Consider the following 21,273-nt stretch of genomic DNA (forward strand, 5'->3'; position numbering starts at 1 on the left):
TCCAAGAGGGAACGTACTAACTGTTCTATTGGTCACATTAAGATCCGGATACTTGCTAATAGGTTTGCCGTGAAATCACCTACAGATACCGGTTTATTTAAGAATGGACTGGGTTGATAAACACGCACGTCGATGTACTTGGCCGCTGTGGTGATACATGCCCACAGCCACAGATGCGTTACCACTACGCTGGGCCCGTGGGGTATGGATTCTCTTGAGAGCATCGGAATTGCCTGCCCATTGAGTTTGTCATGGCAAACTAGGGTAGATGGCCTCCCCCTAGAGTAGGGACAGGGGTATACAGCGGGTTTATAGGAGCTCGTTGCGTTGGTGTTTTGTTTCCCGTTAAGCATTATTCCAGTCCTTCAATATTGAACAACGAGCACTGGTCAACTACTCGACGTGAGGACGCGCCCGAAATAATCTCGCGCCAACCGTCGATTAACTGACAAGATGAACGACAATATTGCTACTTGTGAGGTCCAAGGACAAGAGCAAGTACAGAGCCAGGAGAAGAAACCGCCACCCCTGATGTTGAGCGAGTCTGAGAAACAAATCCTCGAGCTTCAATTGAATGGTCTGCCAGCGGAACCTGACATCCAAAACCTCTGGTCGTATACCACTGCTTGGGACAAGGTCGTTATCATCGTCAGCGTAGTCTCCGCCATCATCGCAGGCGCATTGAATCCTCTGCTCACAGTAAGTCATCGCGATCGTCCTTAATTCAGAATGGAAAGAAAATACAGAGGGTGGGTGAGGCAGCTGTTAACAAGGTTATAGGTCATATACGGACTAACCGTTGGTTCGTTCGCAAAGAAGTCCAACGGCAACACATCCATTCCTGAGTTCACTGATGATGTGGCACAGCTCAATCTTTATTGGGTTTATCTTGCTATTGGATGTTCGTCTTCATCTATCTCACCACGGTTGGGTTTTATTATGTCGGCGAGCGCGTTGTAATGCGCCTGCGTTATAACTATTTCCGGACAATCCTCAGGCAAAACATAGCGTTCTTTGATACGCTCGGTGCAGGTGATATCACAACACGCATTACCTCGGATATGAATCACATCCAAGAAGGTATCACAAGCAAGATATCATTAGGCTTGACAGCAATCGCAACATTCTGCTCCGCTTATATCATTACATATGTCCAGTACTGGAAACTCGGCCTTATCATGACATCGACAGTGGTTGTCATGTTGGCCACGGGAACAATTGGGGGAAAGCTGGCCGTGAAGTACAATACATTAAGCCTAAACTTGTACAATAGCGGTTCCAACCTGGCCGAGGAGAGCATCGGGTCTATTCGACATGTAACGGCATTTGGGATCCAGGGTGCCTTGGCAGACAGGTATCTTGGCTTCCTGAAGCAGGCGGAAATACCTGGAATCAGGGCGAGGTTGTCAACTGCTTTCATGATTTGTTTCATGAACGGCTTGCCGTTTCTTTCGTATGCCCTGTGCTTCTGGCAAGGTGGCAGGTATCTAATGGCAGGCTATATGGACGTAGCGGCCACAGTGACTGCTACAATGGCCATTACTATTGGAGGATTTGCGATCGGAAGAGTGGCACCAAATCTGCAGTCTTTCATGGCAAGCACGGCAAGTGCTGGTATGATAATACGCTCGATGCAACGCTCATCCCCGGAGGATCCCTTGTCGACAGAGGGTGAAAAGCCCGAAATGGTAGTGGGGGAGCTTGCATTTGACGACGTTAGTCTAATCTACCCATCAAGACAAGATGTTGCAGTTCTCAAACATGTCAATCTCACTATACCCCCTGGAAAAACGACGGCCATCGTAGGGCCGACAGGTTCCGGAAAAAGTAGCATCGTGGGCTTGCTCGAACGCTTTTACCAATCCACAGGAGGCCGTATCACTCTCGATGGCCGCAACATCCAAGATCTGAACCTACGATGGTTGCGCAGTCGACTGGCCTACGTGGGCCAAGAGCCAATCCTGTTCAACGCCACTATATTGGAAAACATTAGCCATGGGCTAGCTCCCCGTGAAGCTACCACCGGGACTGCTCTCTCACCCCAAGATGTCAAATATGCCGTTGTGGAGGCAGCCAAAGCTGCAAACGCACATGATTTTATCATGGTGCTGCCCAATGGATACGATACGATGGTTGGCGAAAAGGGGCTGCAGCTATCAGGGGGACAGCGGCAACGAATTTCCATTGCACGAGCCTTGGTTCGGGATCCCACAGTGCTGATTCTCGACGAAGCCACCTCGGCACTAGATACTCGGGCAGAGAAGTTGGTGCAGAAGGCACTTACGGAGGCTGCTAAAGGGAGAACAACCATCGTCATAGCGCACCGGTTATCAACGATACGCAATGCAGATAATATCGTGGTGTTGTCAGGGGGTGAGATTATGGAGCAGGGAGACCATCATGACTTGATGGCAAGGCATGGGCTATATGCTAGCCTGGTAAATGCGCAACAGCTGACGCAAGAGGAAGCGGAAGATGAAGAAGAAGCTGTTCTTTTTGAGACGGCGAGTGCTTCTTCTGTGGGGTTTGCGAAGGAGAAGTCAAATGTAAAAGAGCAATCAGCCACTTTAGTCGAGAATTCAGCCCAATACGAACCTAAGGAGCGGCTGTCCTTCTGGGCCCTTCTCCGTCTTATGGATAGGCTGAATCGACCGGAACGCATGTTGATTCTTCTAGGCCTAATCGGCTGTGTATTCGCCGGGCTTGGAACTCCAGTGTGCGTATATTCATACATTCCCACCTCTCCTTTTCTATCTTCCTTCCCACTAACGAAGAAGCCCATAAATCTAGTCAGGGAACTTTTTTCGCTAAACTTATAGAGGCGGCATCGCTGCCGCCATCGCGGTACGATGAACTTCGTTCCGGAACGAGCTTCTGGGCCTTGATGTACCTCATGTTGGGCATTGTGGCCATCCTCTCCTGGTTCGGCCAGGGGGCATGCTTCGCGTACTCTTCGGAACGCCTGGTCCGCCGCGCAAAAGACACGACGTTGCGCTCCATCTTGCGCCAGAATATCGGCTTCTTTGACGACCGTGTGACGGGCGACCTGACGACGATGCTCTCTCAGGACACCGTCCACTTGGGCGGGATGGATGGTGCAGTGCTGGGCTCCATGATTACCTTCACCGTTACCATCATCGGGGGAATTGTACTTTCCATCGCGGTGGGCTGGAAACTAGGTCTTGTATGCACCGCTCTGATCCCTATTACCATGGGCAGCGGCTACGTGCGACTTATTGTTCTGAGCCTCTTCGACCGCAAAGTCCGGCAGACGCAGGCTGCATCTGCGGCCTATGCCAGCGAGGCAGTGACAGCGATTCGGACCGTGGCAAGTCTGGGGCTTGAGGACCACGTCCTAGGCCATTACCGCACTATATTAGAACGCGATGCATCTGCGTCACTCCGCTCCATCTTACAGGCCTCGGTGCTTTTTGCTCTCTCTCAGTCCCTGGTCATGCCTTCTGGCGCCTTGGTCTTTTGGTACGGTAGCAAACTCCTGGCTAGCGGCGAGTACACAATGACACAGTTCTTCATCTGCTTCTCGGCGCTCATCACTGGTGCCCAAACGGCCGGTGCCGTGTTTTCTTTTGCCCCTGACATGAGCAAGGCGCTACAGGCCGGGAGACACCTCCGTAACCTCTTTGACCGGGTGCCCCCTATCGACAGCTACAGCCCCGCGGGAAGGTTGCTACCCGCAGAGAAGTTGCGCGGCGGCATTGAGATCCGAGACGTAAGCTTCCGTTACCCGCGACGGCCTGAGCGAGTCGTCCTGACCGATTTTTCCCTCTCGATTAAACCGGGCCAGTTCGTCGCCCTGGTCGGACCGAGTGGGTGCGGGAAGTCAACTGTGCTGGCCCTCCTCGAGCGCTTCTTCGATCCAGAAACAGGCCGCATCCAGGTCGACGGGGAGGATATTACGGGATTGAACATTGCTCAGTACCGAGGACATGTCTCCATGGTCGGGCAGGAGCCCATCGTGTATTCCGGCACTATACGTGAAAATATCGTATTGGGATCCCCAGAAAACATGGCCGAAGAAGCTATTGTAAAGGTCTGCCAGGACGCAAACATTTATGATTTCATCATGTCTCTACCGTGAGTGATATTCTTATTTTCTCAACTCTTTCTCTGCCCATCAAGCCCTTTTCCCCCATCTGCCTACCGTTCGTCTTTCTGTCCTGACAGAAATTCCTTTCGCTCTACAGAGAAGGTTTCTCTACGGTCGTTGGTTCCCGGGGTAATATGTTGAGCGGAGGCCAGAAGCAACGAGTAGCCATCGCGCGAGCACTTCTCCGCAACCCCAAAATCCTGCTGTTGGACGAAGCGACATCGTCACTGGATTCGCAGTCCGAGAGGTTAGTGCAGGATGCCTTGGATCGCGCATCCAAGGGTCGCACCACCATCTCGGTAGCCCACAGGTTGAGCACGATCAAACGAGCGGACCTGATCTGCGTCATGGACCAGGGCAGGCTGGTCGAGAAGGGGACGCATGACCAGCTGATGGCCAGGAGGCAGATGTATTATGACCTGGTTCAGGCGCAGAATCTAGATAGTATAGCTTGATTCTATCCCGAATAGATATGTCGATAGGGTAAGGAGGGTATATGTTTGCACGGATAATATAGAGACGGCCTGACTGTATATAAATTGTCTTAAAATCTCCCTTTCTCATCTTGTACTTTACACAGTGCAAGAAGAACCCGAACAATCCGTAGGGAAAGGAGCATACCGGGTATCTTGTCATATAACCGGCCCCTTGACAGGCTGGTGGTTGAATTTATACGTTCTATCAGGAATGAAATAAACTACTTCACGATATTTTGGTATTACAGGGTAAGCTTACCCGGTAGATGTACAACTTTTCAATCCTAGGGGCGGCCTATCTATTTTTTTTCCCTCGAAGGATTTGAAAACCAGATACATGGCCATCTTTGCGCAAAGCAGTCATCAGGCGCTGACTACCCCGGTTGTTAATGCAGCTGAGAATATATATGCCGGAGAGCCCCGGCGCTCCAGCCAAATAATGGTGACGACCGGACAGCGCGGAGACAACAAGCTGAAGGCGGATGATTAGCGAAAAAAGCCGTGGACTAAATAGCCGTAGCCGTAGTCGTAGCCGTTGCAAGAAGCGATTCATCACACTAGGCAGGCTCGCTATGGCTTCCGAAAGGTGGTACTCTGCTTCGGCCAACGTCCGCGAGAATACAACTGCATCGTCGCCACTTTTAGGCCAGAGATCACACTCTGAATGCAAATTTCGACCAGGACGCCCCACTGCCCCGGGCAGCGGGAATGGAACTTGCGCGGTGTCCTCCTATTTCTCATTCGCTTCCTGCCTGGATGAAGCGCGATATGCTGGATCTTGGACGCACGTCGGAGTAGCAAAACGGAACCTGCACAACGATATTAGCTGGCGGAATATATAATTATCCGGGGCTCAACAATCGCAGTAAAAAAAGAAAAATACGAGCCCTTGACGGAGAATTAACAGTGAGGATCTAGGTGCGCGTGCTCATCCCTGTACCCTGCGCTGTTCTGGCTGTGTTGAGAGAAAAAGGCGCACTGGCAAAGCTGGAAGTTGTCCGATTCAAAATAGAGGATGACCATATTAATACCGCTGGCCTCTTCTCTGCCTTCTACAACTTCTCGAGGGGCGGATTAGACACCCGCTATAAAACCAAACAGTGAGCGGCGCTCGAGGTGCGATAAAACTCATGCTGGAATGGTCTTTACTACCCCTGCCTTCACTCGTCTGATATCATCGAACTGGAAACTCCCAACGCTTCGAAAATTCATCCAGTGGTCGCCGGCCGTTACCCCTATATCCGGCATCGCGACGCCAGCCGCTGAGAAAAATGTGCAGCCGGTGCGATCGAAGTGGCCTCCCTTTTATTTCGACACCGGCTACTCCATAATCCCCAAGCGGCCGTCGCGGCCCTTCCCACCGCCATTTCTATCGCCGCCGTCAACGTCGTTTTCGGATGCGTTGACGACGCATGATCGTGGTCGCGATAGGAGGCCGTCGGTAAACGGAGAGCCTCTTCGTGGACTCACAAACGGAGACGATGCCATCCTCTGTGCTCCGAACTTCCTGGGCGTTAATGACGGTGTCGGAGCTTGGGCGTCGAAGCCTCAGGGCCATGCTGCGTATGTAAAACCGCTATAAAACATCTAGTGAACGCCAACACTAACATCTGTCATCGTCTTAGCTTGTGGTCCAGGTTGATACTCCACTACTGGGCCTTGGAGGTTGAGAATCGTCTCACTGGGTCTCCTAAACCTGATCTGATCGAGTGCCTTCAACGCGCATACGAAGAGACCGTCGAGGCAACCTCATCGCCCAACGAGTTTCTGGGGACTACCACCACTGCAACTGCGCTCCTGAGTTACAAGATCATAGGAGAAACGCCCACCCCGTTCCTGCACGTTACAAATCTAGGCGACTGCCAGACGCTGGTTATCCGCCCAAGAGAGAGACGCGTTGTGTTCAGAACCGAGGGCCAGTGGCACTGGTTCGACTGTCCCATGCAACTAGGCACGAATAGTGTCGACAGACCTCGGGAAAACGCTGCGTTGTCGGTACTCGAGATCGAGGAAAATGACATCGTGCTAGTCATGTCCGATGGGGTCACGGATAACCTGTGGGAGCAGGACGTGCTTGAAGTCGTCCTCAAGAGCCTGGAGAAGTGGGAGATATGCAAGCAGAAACGGGCGACGGCCGAGTATCTCGAAGGTCGCGGAGGGAGGATGGTATACGTCGCTGAGCAGCTGTTGACTACTGCCAGGGCGGTTGCCATGGATCCGGCTGCGCAGACTCCGTATATGGAGAAGGCGCAGGATGAAGGGTTATCGGTCAATGGAGGTTAGTATTTCATCCTTGATGCCTTTGTTACAACCTATCTGACCCTCCTCTCTAGGCAAAATGGACGATATCAGCGTCGTTGCCGGTCGTGTTGTCCGGTCAGGCTGAACAGCGCGCCATAATCATACATCAAGGCGGGGCGTTCACCCAATTATTCTTTTTCTTTCGAATTAGCATGCATTTCAGGGACGCGAATGGGAATTGAGCGTTTGGACGGTTGCATTTTTACAGCGGACAGGGAGAGTATTTTCGGGTCTTGGGCTTGGTTTCTGGCGTTTATCGGACGGGGAAGCATATATATAATAATCGTTAGAGCGCAAGGTAGAGCCAGATGCGCCGTACACTCCGCACATAGTAATATTTCTCAATATATAACTGTCAATCTCATCGAGTCTTCTCGTCGACGTGGTCAAAATGTTTTGCTCTTTTGCGATTTCCACGAAATTCGTATCCACACGCCGTCGAAATCTTGGCATTAGTTTACATTTTCTCAAAGGGAAAAAATTAATCTCGACATACTCAGAGATCAGCCTCTACTTTACGTCTTTAGTAGCAGGAGAGAAGAGAAGAATACCGCAGATATGAGGGCGAAGCGATCAAAGAAGTACCGGAAGCTCATGCACCAGTATGAGCTCACGTTCGGGTTCCGCGAGCCATATCAGGTCCTGGGTATGGATTCCGAGCAAACCAGATATAATGAAGACGAGACAAGCTAACTAGAATCGACGCTGCAGTGGACTCGCATTTCCTACAATCAGTGTATAATTTCAAGATGGACCTTGTGCCTGCGCTAGAACGTACGGTACAAGGCAAAGTAAAGCCCTGTACGAGCACCCTACGAGCAGAAGACCACGAATGAACCCAGCTAACAAGCCGTCTAGTCGTCACAAAATGCTCTCTAGCAGCCATGATGGCCGTCATGGCCTCACAAACCGCAAAACAAGAAACAACCCATTCCCACCATCCTCAACGCCAATTCCGACCTCCACAGCTTCCCCCGCCCACCATATTACCGCTACGATACTGCTCGCACAACGCAGAGAGCACGCCCATTGACGAAGCGGAATGTCTGCTTTCGTTACTATCACCTAGCGCGGACGCAAAGAAGAAGAATAAAGAGCATTACATATTGGCTACGGCGGATCCTGAGCCGGTGGCGCCTACGCAGCAGGAGCAGAAGCGCAAACGGCCGCATTGGATGCAGGCGCAGGAGGTACCGCAGCAACACGCACAGCCTCAGGGGCAGAGATATAACCTGCGACGGGACGCGAGACAGATACCTGGCGTGCCGATTATATATGTCAAGCGATCTGTGATGATTCTGGAGCCTATGAGTGAGCCGTCTAGTGGTATACGGGAAGGATTCGAGAGGGGGAAACTTCGTAGTGGGTTTGTAGAGGCAGCTACGGTTACGGGGAAGAGGAAGAGGGGTGTAAATGGGGAGGGAGATACGGGTGCTGACGAGGGTGGTGATGGGGAGGGCGAGTGGGTGGAAGTTAAGAGGAAGAAGGTCAGGGGAGTGAACCCATTGAGTGCGAAGAAGCCCAAGAAGAAAGAAAGTCGACCGGCCGGGAAGCCGGAGAAGAGGATAAAAACGGGAGACGGCGACGGCGATGTTGATGTTGATGCCGAGAAGAAAGAAGAGACAGGCGAGCATACGAAATCGAAGAGGAAACGAAGACATAAAAAGAAGGCTGGCGGGGAGGAGAATGACGCAGATACCCCTATCGTGGAGGCAGAAACATAGATCCATAGCTTGTGATATACAACTCTCGTCCAGTCTTTCCACCTATCGACACACCGACATCGTACATGAAGTAGAGAATACCCAATAAACAACGATTCAAACTCCAAACACCAAAGCTATCGCTATCTTAACATCGAGCGGCCGACTGACTGTCCGCTCAACTGGCCGTGTTCGTCTGTGCGGATGCTGCGTCCTCGCTCCAGACCTTCTCGATCCTGGCCCTGTTCTCTCTCGCCTTGTCCCTGTTTCGAGACGCGCGCTTCAGTCTCTCGGCGTAAAGGCATCGATTGACGTCTCGTTTGATGTCGTTGCAGTTTCCGAAGACTTTGTGCATGAAGCCTTTCGCGTGGCATTCGTCGAGCATCGTCATTATCTCCTCGCAGTCTAGCTGGTTAGCGATGATACACGTAGACAGGGGAAAACGTACTGATGTTATCTTTTGTATGTAGATGGGAATGCATTGCGTCTGATAGTATCTCCTCTATTTATATTGTCCTGTTATATCTTCTGTTATATCTTATATCTGTTGTTGTTGAAGTCGGAGTTTTGGCGGTTAAAATTCTGCCACAAGGCGGCGAGGCAAGCTCCACCGATAAACAAAAAATTTCTGCCGATAAGAAAAAAGCAGCTTTATTTCTTCTATATTTCTACTTTTATTTCTACACTCGGAAGACACGATTGACCGGCCAGCCAGTTGAGACACTGGATAGCGACACGTATATTGGAATATACCCGTCCAGTTACTGTGCGCGACTGCATTGGCTTAGAGCTATATCTACGAGGGGTGGCATTGAACACCCCACCACACATTACCAGCTACAAGCAGAATGTCGATGATAACGTCCACGGCCTGGGTTCGGCGAGGCGTGGCAGCTCAGTTCCCCGAACGGTACGAGATTGATGAAGCAGAAATCAGCCGAATCTCAAAACTAGCCAAGGTGCAGCTTGAGAGTGCGCGGACAGATCTGAACGCAGCCAGAAACGCCAATGCCAATGACGACGACAACGATGAGGAAGAGGAGGATGAAGATGAGGACGACGTGATGGAGACCACCGACGAGGTCGAGGTAGAGAAGAAAGAGAAGAAAAAGAGCAAACCGGAAGACGATGACGATCTGGCGGAATATGACATGGAACACTACGACAGCGACCCGCGAGACGAAGAAGGCGATGAAGTCACCATGTTCGGCAACGTGCAGTCCCTCGCATACCACCAGCCGCATGAAAAGGACCCTTACCTGGTGTTACCCAACCGAGCTGACGGGGCCGGCGACGACTCGGACGAAGACCGCGAAGACCTCCAGATCCTACCGTCGGATAACCTGCTGTTGGCAGGCAAGGTGGAAGACGAAGTGGCTCATCTGGAGGTATACGTCTACGAGGATGCGGCGGATAACCTGTACGTTCACCATGATGTGATGTTACCTGCTATACCACTGTGTGTTGAATGGCTTGATATTCCCGTTGGCAACAATGCGCGAGAATCCGGCCGATCGCACGGCAACTTTGTAGCTGTCGGTACGATGGAGCCGGATATCGAGGTTTGGGATCTAGATGTGGTGGACTGTATGTATCCTAGCGCGATACTAGGCAAGGCACCAGACGATGAAGTCGAGGGGGAGAAGAAGAGCAAGAAGAAAACAAAAAAGAGCCTGAAGAAGAACGAGGAGTATCACGTCGATGCCGTGCTGGCGCTGGCAGCGAACCGTCAGCATCGAAACCTCCTCGCCTCCGCGTCGGCAGACTGTACCGTCAAACTATGGGACCTGAACGACGCAAACACCACCCGCTGCGCCAAGTCGTACACCCACCACACAGACAAGGTGTGTTCTCTCGACTGGCACGCCAAAGAGTCTACGGTGCTGCTCAGCGGCTCCTACGACCGCAGCGTGGTAGCATGCGACATGCGCTCTGCAGAAGGGCAAGTCGGCCGCTGGACCGTCCCCAGCGACGTCGAGTGCGTCCGCTGGGACCCTCACGATGCCAACATCCTCTACATCACCACCGACAGCGGCCTGGTAGTCTGTCATGACCTGCGAACTCCCGACACCGCACTATGGACACTACAAGCCCACGACGACTCGGTATCATCCTTTGACGTCAACGCCTTCATACCCGGCTTTCTCGTGACGGGTTCAACAGACAAGACGGTCAAGATATGGAATGTCCTCGACAACAAGCCTAGCATGGTCGTTAGCAGGAAGGTGGAAGAGGTAGGGAAGATATTTTCCACTGCCTTTGGACCTGATAGGGCGGTTGGCTTCCGTCTTGCTGTGGCGGGTAGTAAGGGCGTGGTGAAGGTGTGGGATACTTCTACCAACGGGGCTGTCAGGCGGGCGTTTGCTACGAAGGTTGCGAGTGCGGAGGAGATGGGGGTGAGGGAGGGAGGAGCAGAAGGGGAAGGGCAGGGGATGGTTGGTGTTGCTGATGATGAGGAAGATGATGACGACGAGATGGAGTAGACACCGTCTGACTGCAGCATGTAAGGGACTTGGATGCATATACGATATGTCGATCTACTCTCGACGTCGTTAAATACTCGATGTCATATTCCTACTATACCCTAGATATCTACCACTTCACCTTCATCCTTCACACATATACATCTACTCCGTCAGCCAGAGTATCATGTCGGGGAGACCAACACCAACAGGAACATGTAAGGATAGCGCATAAATGGAGCCGGACCGTCGTCCATGGCGTTTCATCTCGGCGGTTAGCTCTGACCTCTTCTCCTCGACTCTTATACTCTACACTTCTACTTAACTTCGACCCTTCTCTTAACTTCTCTGGTCAAGTGGCCTGGTCATGTCATGATAGTCGGTGTGCAAGTCTACCTTCTGGTGGTATCATGGTGTATCGGCCTGCTGGTCATCTGGCTGGATGTAACTGTTAGTGTTGGCCCCCGTGACTGGCCGGGCGTTTGATCGCCGCGACGTTTCACCAGCAGATAGTCAAGTACGAAGGATATGACAGTAGAATATGATAAGAATATGATAATATGATAATAATAGTACCATAACGAGAATAGAGGTACTCCGTAGTGGTGACGGTGACGGTGACGGTGAGGACAACGCAAAAGAAAAGACGTGGCGCCTTAAGCATAAGGTGACAGGAAGGACAAGAAGAGGCGGACGGGGTGCCTGGCTAGCCCGTAGCCCCGACGCTAGGGGGCGGATCATGGAAAAGTCAGCCTGTACCCTCCCCTTCTAGCGCCCTCCTCCCTTCGTCCTTCCTCTCCCTCTACACTCTCCCTTCTCTCTTCCTCTACCTCTACCTACACTCTTCACATACTCTCCCTTCTACTCTCCCTCTCCCACGAGCGTCCTGGCTGTCTGCTCGCTCTTCTCCTCTCTGTCACGTAGATCGTCAGACCGCCTTACCCGCTAGACGCACGTAAGGCACCAAGGCAAGGCCCAAGGCATCGCTGGCTGCTGCTCACAATCTTTACCATTCTCTATTCTCTACTCTCTCGCTCATTATTCTATTCACTTACTACGACATTCATTCACTCGATATTCGACATTGACACTCCTTGCTCATTGACTCGTATTGTCCGACTGTTACTCCGTCGCGCCGACTTCCCGTTGCGCCATTCTCTCCGCCAGCCAAAGGACGACAAACGGCGCACACATATAACTCGCCTTCACCCGCACACTACCACCACCTACACATCTATCTGCGAGAATGGCGACCACAATGACCTCCTCGCTCGGCCGCGCATTCACCAAGCGCCAGAAGCGGCCAGAGGTCTCGGCTCCGATGCCCTTTCGCGAGGGACAGCCCCGTTTCGCCGCCGGAACCATCAAGCGCTCCAAGATATCGGCGCCGATAGAACTCATCTCGACCACCAACCTGCTCGCATACACCGCTCCAGACATACAGAAGCACAACGGCAACAACTTCGGAGCAAAGAGCCCACCAGTCGTCTCGCGGCCGCCCGTCAAACACCCGCACCAGACCCTCGCACACTCTACTTCTTCCTCTTCCTCCTTCAGATCCGCAGACGAGTCGGACGCCAGCAACTCGCTCCGAACGCCCAGCACGACACTTACGTCTCCCTCCTTGCCACCGTCGGCAGAATCATCGCCCATCCTGCGAGACCAGTCCAACCCCAACCCGCTAGCATGCTACTTTGACCAGAAAGACAGCCCCGTCTCTTCGCCTAGGGAAACTACTCCTTCCATCCCCTCTCGGGCCCTCAGCCATACCAAGAAATCACACCAGGAACTGTCCCGCCAACGATCGAGCGCGTCTACTTCCTCGGGACCCAAGAATACATCCATCTCAGCCACGCATGCATCTCACTCTGCTGCGTCTCGAGGTCATGCGCAGGACACCAGCGTCCACGCTCACCCGTTCGGCAAGGAGCTGGAACAGGTCAATGAGGTGGCTGAGGAGTTCTCTGTTGGTAACTTCTTCCGGGACGAGGATGAGCGTATCCTCGCTGACAAGGGGCTGATCAAGGTCGATGTGGTAGAGTATCTTAAAGAGGTACAGGGGGTGTACGCCTTTGTGTTTGGAGCAGACGTCGCTAGCAGAGACTGGATCTGATGTGACACTTACTGGTGGGATATGATATGATATCGTGGCGGTGGATTTGATACCCTTTTCTTCCTTTTCTTTTTCTTCTCCTTCTTTTCCTTCCTCTTCCTCTGATTTACTGTTCATGTTCTGGGTCTTATTTCATGTGATATCATACTTTATACTTCTTGATGCCATACTTGATATGTGTGATGCGTTTATTAACTTCATCTACTTCTTCTATGCATGTTACTTTACTTCTCTATACATGTTATCCGTGCGTTGATGTGGCTTGTGTTGTGCATGCTTGATGCAGTTTACCACATGTCATACATCATACTCTCGCTTCCTTCCCTTGTGTGACGTTTCTCTGTGGAATGCTATCTACTCTTTTATTCAATTATTGCTTAGGCCAGATATGATAGCCCATGCCAGTTAGTTACACTTGCCTGCACCTGTCTACGGAGTATACCGTACGTATTTGGCCAAGCCTGGGAAGAATAAGAATAGTCGAGACAGATGCCTGCATGATCTAGACACTCGCCGTTTCAGCCGCCATCTAGTCTTCCTTTCTTTTCTTTGCACTCTCGGCTAATCCTTCAACTAGCGATCATATAGTACGGTCACTCCTTGTCAGTCTACCGCGAACACAGCTACAGTCGAGCCCTCTTAAGCGGTCTACCTTGATAGGTAATGTCATACCTGCACCTATCAATTGGTGTGTTATCGTTATCATGCTGTCAGTGGGCCAGTGAGACTGTTTAGATGCTTGAGATGGAGATCTCGCATGTCAGACCCGCCAAGGGGCCACCGCGCTTGGTGTCATACGTTAGTGCGCGGAGACGATCCACGCTTATCTAGTCGGCGCCTTCCGCCGTCGAAGCTGTAACCTTTATAAGCAGGCTAGATAAGACGATGTCTCGGCCTTGTTCTGTACGACTTAACTGTTGCATGGCGTACGTTGACCAGTGTATTTATATCCCCCCTAGACTACGTGTCGAGAAATACAAAATCCCGACCAGTAATCTGACGGACTTCATCTCGCACCTCGAGCGCTGCTTTATACCGTGCGGCGTCGGTCGGTAGAGCAACGAGAGACGTATCGGCCCCATACAGAAGCAGAAGCTTAGCGCATATCGGCTCATCCTGTACAAAGTCCATAGCCAAAGAAAGAGGAGTTTCACCAAGCTCATCTCGGGCGTTGATATCGGCTCCATATTCAAGCAGTATCTTAAGTATTTCCTCTATTATCTCGTCGCTGACGTCCCTGCGGTTCAACATCCGAGTCCATGCAATACTACACCCCACGCGATAGATATGGTAGTGTAACGGCGTGTGGCCCCAGGAATCAACCACATTAGGATCCAGTTTATGATCAAACAATAGCCTAAGAGTCTCTAGCAGGGCGGCATTACTCGGATTGTCTATTTGCGTTTCGTCAATTATGACATAGGCTAATCCGGTACCTTCGCCGTCCTTGGCCGATACATCAGCGCCATTTTCGAGAAAGAGGCGTACTAGGTTTATATCGCCGTTAGCCACGATGTAGCGAAAGGGGGAGCACAGAGGTTGATCGAAGTTATTGACGTTTGCGCCCTGGGAGACCAGATATTCGATGAGAAGGTAATTCTTCGCGAAGAAGGCGGCTAGTTCCGTCTCATTAAATGTGCCGTCTCTAGCATTACATCTTTGCTTGACTGCTTTGAATAGGAGATGGTCTTGGAGAAATGTTTCGGACCATCCACTGTTGGGGTTCAAGCCGGCATCAAGAATGCGTCTCGTTAGGTCGATGTCTGAATTGCGCGTGGCAGTCCCGATGGCCTTGCTCTCGTCTTGTGCATCTCGTCTGTAGAGCGGTATGTTCAGTAGACCGTGTAGCCGACTGTTGCACTGTAGGAGCGAGTTGACGTCGTACATCTGGAGGTTCTCGGCGATGAGAAGGATCAGTTCACTTGGAAGCGTCATGAGGGAGGCCTGCTTGGTATCACGGCCATCTTGTCCACCTTGCTCCTCTTCCTCCATCTCGGGTATACCAAGTTATGTCAAGATGTCATGAAGATGTCAACCTGTATCAACTTGTATCAACGAGTGAAGTTGATGTCCCAAAGAGGAAACCGAGCACAGGACAGCTGAGTCAGCATATCCTCTTGGCGTTCTCCACAGCAGAAATTTTGCCAGGCAGAACCAAGCAACACCGCCTTTTGGAAGCAAACACACAGAAACGCAGAAACACAGACACCACAACGGCTTCATCCCACCAACAACTTCCCCCGCCACCGCTGGTCTCGTCTCTCTGGCGTGGTCTTCTCAGCATGATACATCTCAGAGACCAGCTCTATCGTTTACTCTGCCTTCCTTGATTCTGTCTTTTGTGGGAGCTAGTTCGGACGAGATGGTCTCCGTCACGCACCTCCCATCGACCCCGGCGTCAACGTCGAAACCCTCAAAATCGATCCTGAAACCGTTCTCGTCTTTAGCTGGCCAGAAACGCAAGAAGCTCGATCTTTCCATCCCATCCGATATCTCGTCGGGCTCTGCCTACTCGGACTCAAATGCTAGTCCTACTACGGCCACCACGCCCGGCGGTTCCCCTGGCCCGCGTAGGAAACGCGCACGGGTCAAATTCGACGTGGCCATGGACTCACCCGGAAGCAAGCCTGAGGCTAGTGGTGCTCGCAATGACGAAGTTGTTGCTGAGAGGAACAAGGCGCTGGCAAGGGAGGAGGTCAGGCGTGCAATTCAAAGACACCTTATCGGTGATAGCGAGGCGTACGATCGTATCAAGGAGATGTTTTCGGCTGATCCCAAGGTTATGGAGGAGGATGGGACACCCGTTTTCGACCTGCCTACTCCTGTTTCGCTGAAGAACCACCTTATGGGCCTTTTGGGTAATGTCTCTTCGCTTGATGGTTCCTGCAGTGGCTTGGTACACGCCATCTTGAACAGCGAGTGGGTTGGCAGAGACAAGTCGTATGTCAAGCTGTTCGTCCAGTTTCTGGCTACCCTGTCAGCTGCACGCGGTGGATATCTGAACTCGGTGCTGAAGATGCTGGTCAGCCGTCTGTGTCAAGGTATGTCATGTCTATCCTGCGTTCGTTCGAAGACAAATGGCTGACAGTACCGTCTAGTGGACCTACGCGCTGGGAAGCTGCCTGATTATGATACCGTTCGTAGCTCGGAAATCTACCATCGAATCCACTATGCCATCCGCTCCGTCGCCCAGGTTGTCCCCGCCTGTAGTGTCTCTCTCTCTCCAATCTTGTCTACCACCTTCCCACACGACTCTGATACTGTTAAGAACCATCTTATCTACACGCGTAATCTCATAAAGATCGTATCATATCTCCCTGAACTTCGCTCCGACATCCTCGCCCTCATCACGGAGAAGCTGGTCAAGATTGACGCTCAAAACCAGGTGAACATGGAAGACTTTGACGAGGACACTCAGCAGGATATCATGGACGCCCTCAATACCACAGACGTCTCGATTCTCGACCAAGATGAGGATGGATCGGACGAGGAATCGGAATTAAGTGACGATGGAACCCTCGACCCGGACGCCCAGCGCATCAAGGCCGTAAAGGCGTGCATGCTAAAGGTTGATCATATGGTCGACGTCCTCTTTGAATACTACAACTACCCCTTCACATCTGGCTCCCTCGAGGACCAGGAGCAAGTCCTCGACTTTCTTCTCGCACACTTTCAAAGCATCATCCTCCCGACCTACCGCTCCCGCCACGCCCAATTTATCCTCTTTCATTTCGCCCAGGCTTCTCCCATCTTTATCGACCGCTTCGCTACAACCTGCATCGAGATCATCCTCAGCAAGTCTCAGCCGGTCATCATTCGCCAGTATGCAGCTGCATATCTTGCCAGCTTCGTCGCCCGTGGCGCTCATGTCTCCGGCGAAGTGATTCGTGATGTCTTCAGTCTCCTCGGCACTCACCTCCTGAACCTACTCGATTCTTACGACAAGGACTGCCGTGGTCCCGACCTCCGCCGTTATGGGCCATTCTATGCCACTGCCCAGGCCCTCTTCTACATCTTCTGCTTCCGCTGGAAAGACCTCACCATTGCTGCCATCGAGGCCGAAGCTGACGGCAACTCGCTAACCCACCTAGACGTCGACGAAGTGTCTTTCACCCAGGAGATGAAAGATATGCTCCTCCGCGGCATCTACTCAAACCTTAACCCTCTCAAGATCTGCTCGCCTGGAATTGTCGCCGAGTTCGCCAAAATCACCCAATACTTCAGTCTCTTCTACCTATTCCCTCTACTCGAGAAGAACAAGCGTATGCGCATCCATAACTTCCGTGGCATTACTTCCATGGCTATGGACCCCGTGTTTGGAACCATTGAACGTGAAACCCGCGCTGATGATAACTTCGTCACCCAACTTGATGATTATTTCCCGTTCGATCCATATAAGATGCCCAGAGGCGCTAGATGGTTGCGTGGGGATTACGTCGATTATAAAGACGTGAGAATCGCTGGTCTGGATGATCGTGGTCTCGACGATGAAGAGGATGATGACACTGCGAGCGAAGATGACGACGAAGAGGACGCTGACCTCGATGGATACACTGAGACCGAGGAGGAGTAAACCCACAATCTACAAAACGACATACACACTCACCTACACATACACATACCAGACCCACACATGTGCGCCTTTGAACATTTCCTTTCAATCTTGATACCCTAGTTCTTACTACTTGCTCGAATTCAAACGCAAGCCAACGCTATTCTACGACCATTCGACTTTGCTTGCCTTGCCTTTTTGTTTTCTTCTATTTAGCGTCGCGCATCTATTTCGTCCTTTCGACTACATAAAAAAGTTTCCCTATGGAGAGGTAATGGAACAGTCTAGCCTCGGTTTTTTGTTTTCGTTCGTTCTACTTGTTTTCTTACATGTTGGTTCAGGGCTGGGTTTAGGATGGAGTATTAAAATGGGCTTTCATTTGCATTGGGTGCCGAAACAAGTCATTCATAGATGGCCGCGAAAATTTTCGGAACTTCAGAGTAGTTAATTTAAAAGTTACAAAAAAAAAATCAAGAAACATATATTTTACATTTACATCCATCTTTGTTAAATCACACTATATATCCTGTTCCATCCAATCTAGTTTGGTTAGTGGCATATTTCTATCAAACCATACAATATCTTCTTTGACGCCGTTATCATCTATTGTCCAAGTCCCGTCACGGACCAACTCAGTCCATTTATCCAATACCTCAAACACCTTGGTATACGCATAAGGCTCCCACGGGCACGCAGAATTGTACCAAAAGGCGGAGTTGTCACCTGAATCACTGATAAACTCTACACCCTCAGCTTCATACGAGACATATAGTCCACCAAACCGCTGGATAGTGAACTTTCCAAACCCAAAGCTACTGTCAAAGTAGGACTCGGGGCCTACACTGGTCACTGGCTGAGTGGGGAATAATAGAGTGGGAAACGTAGTGAATGGGTGAGGTAACCAGTCAGCTTTTTCCTTCTTGGTCCATTGTATGCGAAAGGAGTCAACAGGCTCAGAGCCGTAGGTCTTCTCGAGCAGGTCAGGGGTAAGAAATGTCGTTCCAGGAGCAATGAAGGTGAAATTCTTCGGAAGGCGGATTGTTGAAAGAAGCTGTTTGGCGAAATCCGATATCATGTAGCGATCTAATAATGAGATATCAAGTGGCGGCAATAGAGCCAATTCCATATCCTGCGACATATCAACATGGCTCGCTGGCCGTCGTGATTCAATTTCGTATATCAGGGTGTCCCACGCCTCCACGGTATTAAGCACATCTTCTTCAACAAAATCCCGAATAAGGCATGTCTTCTTTTCAGCGTCCCAGTAATATTTCCCGATATCCCACATGGCAAGCCATTCATCCAACACATCAGATAAAGGCAGCCACTCATCTAGCGGAGGAAATCTCCCCGGGAATTCAAAATAATAGGCCGTCCCATTGAGCATGTTGAAGAATAGGCCGCCATCCTCTATAAATTCGGATAGATAGTGACGCTCATAAAGAAGAATAATAAAGTCGTAATCATCTTCATCGTCTTCTATCCAGTCTGCAAATTTGAAAAAGTTCCTTGGAGACGGCTGGAGGACGTAGGGTGTTAGGGGGTAAGGCTGCCATGAGATATTTCGGTCCTCGTAGTAGTCTAGCAGTGTAAGGAAATAGTAGGTTGGGAGTTCAGTGACATCGAACCAATCCCAGTACTTGTTCTCTAGAACCTGCTGTCCTAGATTCCGCTGGATGTGATCGGATGCATTGGGTATTTTTTCAATACCCTTTTGGAGGATTGAATTGTGAAGACGCGCAAACTCTTCCATCATGGCCCTGTCCGTGGCCGTCTCGAGATCGAGGAGAGAGAGGTAATATTCATCTTCGGCGGCAAGAATGAGTATGTATAACGATAAAATAGTAATCCAGGGCCTGAAATTCCGGTAACGCATATTTATATAGCTATTGTTTGACGTTGGTGGTTGACAATGTGGTTTGGAAGCTCGTATAATGTTGCCTAGAAATGGGACGCTAGTCAGGATGCATGTCAGGATGGGCGTTATGAAGTGTTGTATATATACACTGGTAGAAGCAAGATAGAGTACATGGAAGAAAGATGGGTAATGCCGTCTAATATACAAATGGATGTCCTTATACCCGTTCGTTAACAACTCGTAGCTGCCCAGCCGCGGTCCGATAAAATATATCAATACTCTCTTGGTCTCTAAGCGGATTCACGGACTTATCCCATGCATGTTTTTGCGACTCTATCATCATTGATCGCACAGATTTTCCTCCTCCACAGTTCTTCAGCTTTTCTACAAACTCATGTCCTTCATGCAGTAACATATCCCACTCACAGACATATAGGAATATATCTCTTGGTAAAGCGTCTGCAAGCAGCGAGGGAGGTGCTAGCAGGGGCGAGGCAAAGGGTAGATGGCGGTTCGCTTCAAGGGGCATGTAGCTGTGGTCAAACATGGTGGTCATGAACTTGGGAAGAGTTTTGGAAGGGAAGATGCTTCTGTCGCGGCGGACATGACGAGGGAGAACGTAGTCGACTATGGGGTACCATGAGATGATGGAGACTATCTTTAGAGATGATGTAGGTGTTGATGGTTGTGAGTTGTTATTGCTGTCATTATTACCATTGGTAGACATAGTGGTAGTGGTTTGTCGAAGGAGGTGTTGAGCAGACTGAGACCGCGATGCAGCTGGCCTGCTGGTATTGCCCTGTGGATGTTGAGAAAGTGTAGAGAGATGTAGATTTATCGAGCTTTCATCCCTGGTTTCGTATGGGGTGAGAACCGATGGTGTCGGGGAGATTTGTGGTGTGTCTTGTAGCAGTAGATGGCGGCGTAGAGGAACCGTGAATGCGAGATTCCCGCCGGATGAGAACCCAGATATGCTGACACGCGACACATCGAGGCCCAACTCCTCCGCGTTATCCTCGAGATACTGAAGCGCACGAACACCGTCATCTACCGCAGCTGGAAAGGGATCTTCAGGAGCCAGACGGTATCCAACGCTCACGACGACCGTATCTGCGCCTTCAACCACCGCGCGAGCCCAGCGTGCATCATCCGTGGCTTTGCCAATACAAAATCCTCCGCCGTGGAAGTTGACCACCACTGGATATCGATTGCCTGCTAACTTGTCCTTGACGTACGTCTTTGGTGTATAGAAGTAGAGCTTCACTCGTTTCGACTCGGGTTCCAGGCGTGGGAGCGTTCGAACAAACGACGGACTCGGTGGTATAGGTGGAGGATACCTGTGAAGTACCATGCCTATACGCATGAGAAATCGCAAGATGACCACCTGCACCCGTATCCAGACCTTGTTAGGAGCCGGTTCCTTCATCGTCGAGCTTAGATCACGAACGGGCGGACGACTGGTATAGGCCTGAGCTGGCTGGCGACCGTTTTTACGGGCATACATGTACCTGAGACATCGATCATGCGAGCATCAGACGAGCATCAGAGAGACAACGGGGTACTTAAATACTCCGCGATGTCTCATGCCTCGATCTCGCCAGCCTCGTTAGCTGACGATGGAGATAATGATCCGTCCTGGGCAGGGACTTGCAGTTACAGCCTCAGCCACGATCGATGTGGCGCTCCAGGGACGTCTTCTC

At 51.0% G+C, this 21,273-nt stretch overlaps 7 protein-coding genes across 7 annotated transcripts; 5 read left to right on the plus strand and 2 right to left on the minus strand.

Annotated features, from left to right (window-relative positions):
* Positions 1–453: 453 nt before the first annotated feature.
* GIQ15_03311 (uncharacterized protein) lies at positions 454–4,563 on the plus strand (the record flags this gene model as incomplete). The annotated part of the gene is made up of 5 exons (XM_033550728.1): positions 454–699; positions 781–901; positions 1,033–2,716; positions 2,791–4,095; positions 4,206–4,563. The coding sequence occupies 5 exons, from the start codon at positions 454–456 to the stop codon at positions 4,561–4,563; spliced, it is 3,714 nt and encodes a 1,237-aa protein (XP_033407889.1).
* Positions 4,564–5,722: 1,159 nt separating this feature from the next.
* Positions 5,723–8,609, plus strand: GIQ15_03312 (uncharacterized protein; the record flags this gene model as incomplete). The annotated part of the gene is made up of 5 exons (XM_033550729.1): positions 5,723–6,147; positions 6,210–6,862; positions 6,918–6,960; positions 7,413–7,531; positions 7,744–8,609. The coding sequence occupies 5 exons, from the start codon at positions 5,723–5,725 to the stop codon at positions 8,607–8,609; spliced, it is 2,106 nt and encodes a 701-aa protein (XP_033407890.1).
* Positions 8,610–9,436: 827 nt separating this feature from the next.
* GIQ15_03313 (uncharacterized protein) lies at positions 9,437–11,071 on the plus strand (the record flags this gene model as incomplete). The annotated part of the gene is made up of 1 exon (XM_033550730.1): positions 9,437–11,071. One exon carries the CDS (start codon positions 9,437–9,439, stop codon positions 11,069–11,071), a length of 1,635 nt encoding a protein of 544 aa, XP_033407891.1.
* Positions 11,072–12,296: 1,225 nt separating this feature from the next.
* On the plus strand, positions 12,297–13,163 carry GIQ15_03314 (uncharacterized protein; the record flags this gene model as incomplete). The annotated part of the gene is made up of 1 exon (XM_033550731.1): positions 12,297–13,163. One exon carries the CDS (start codon positions 12,297–12,299, stop codon positions 13,161–13,163), a length of 867 nt encoding a protein of 288 aa, XP_033407892.1.
* A 960-nt stretch (positions 13,164–14,123) lies between these two features.
* Positions 14,124–15,155, minus strand: GIQ15_03315 (uncharacterized protein; the record flags this gene model as incomplete). Its single annotated transcript, XM_033550732.1, has 1 exon — positions 14,124–15,155. The coding sequence occupies one exon, from the start codon at positions 15,153–15,155 to the stop codon at positions 14,124–14,126; it is 1,032 nt and encodes a 343-aa protein (XP_033407893.1).
* Positions 15,156–15,525: 370 nt separating this feature from the next.
* GIQ15_03316 (uncharacterized protein) lies at positions 15,526–17,736 on the plus strand (the record flags this gene model as incomplete). Its single annotated transcript, XM_033550733.1, has 2 exons — positions 15,526–16,204; positions 16,262–17,736. 2 exons carry the CDS (start codon positions 15,526–15,528, stop codon positions 17,734–17,736), a joined length of 2,154 nt encoding a protein of 717 aa, XP_033407894.1.
* A 496-nt stretch (positions 17,737–18,232) lies between these two features.
* GIQ15_03317 (lipase) lies at positions 18,233–21,077 on the minus strand (the record flags this gene model as incomplete). The annotated part of the gene is made up of 2 exons (XM_033550734.1): positions 18,233–19,571; positions 19,966–21,077. 2 exons carry the CDS (start codon positions 21,075–21,077, stop codon positions 18,233–18,235), a joined length of 2,451 nt encoding a protein of 816 aa, XP_033407895.1.
* Positions 21,078–21,273: the final 196 nt, after the last annotated feature.

This window comes from Arthroderma uncinatum (assembly GCF_011692745.1).
Source record: "Arthroderma uncinatum strain CBS 119779 chromosome Unknown scaffold2, whole genome shotgun sequence".
Lineage (NCBI taxonomy): Eukaryota > Fungi > Ascomycota > Eurotiomycetes > Onygenales > Arthrodermataceae > Arthroderma > Arthroderma uncinatum.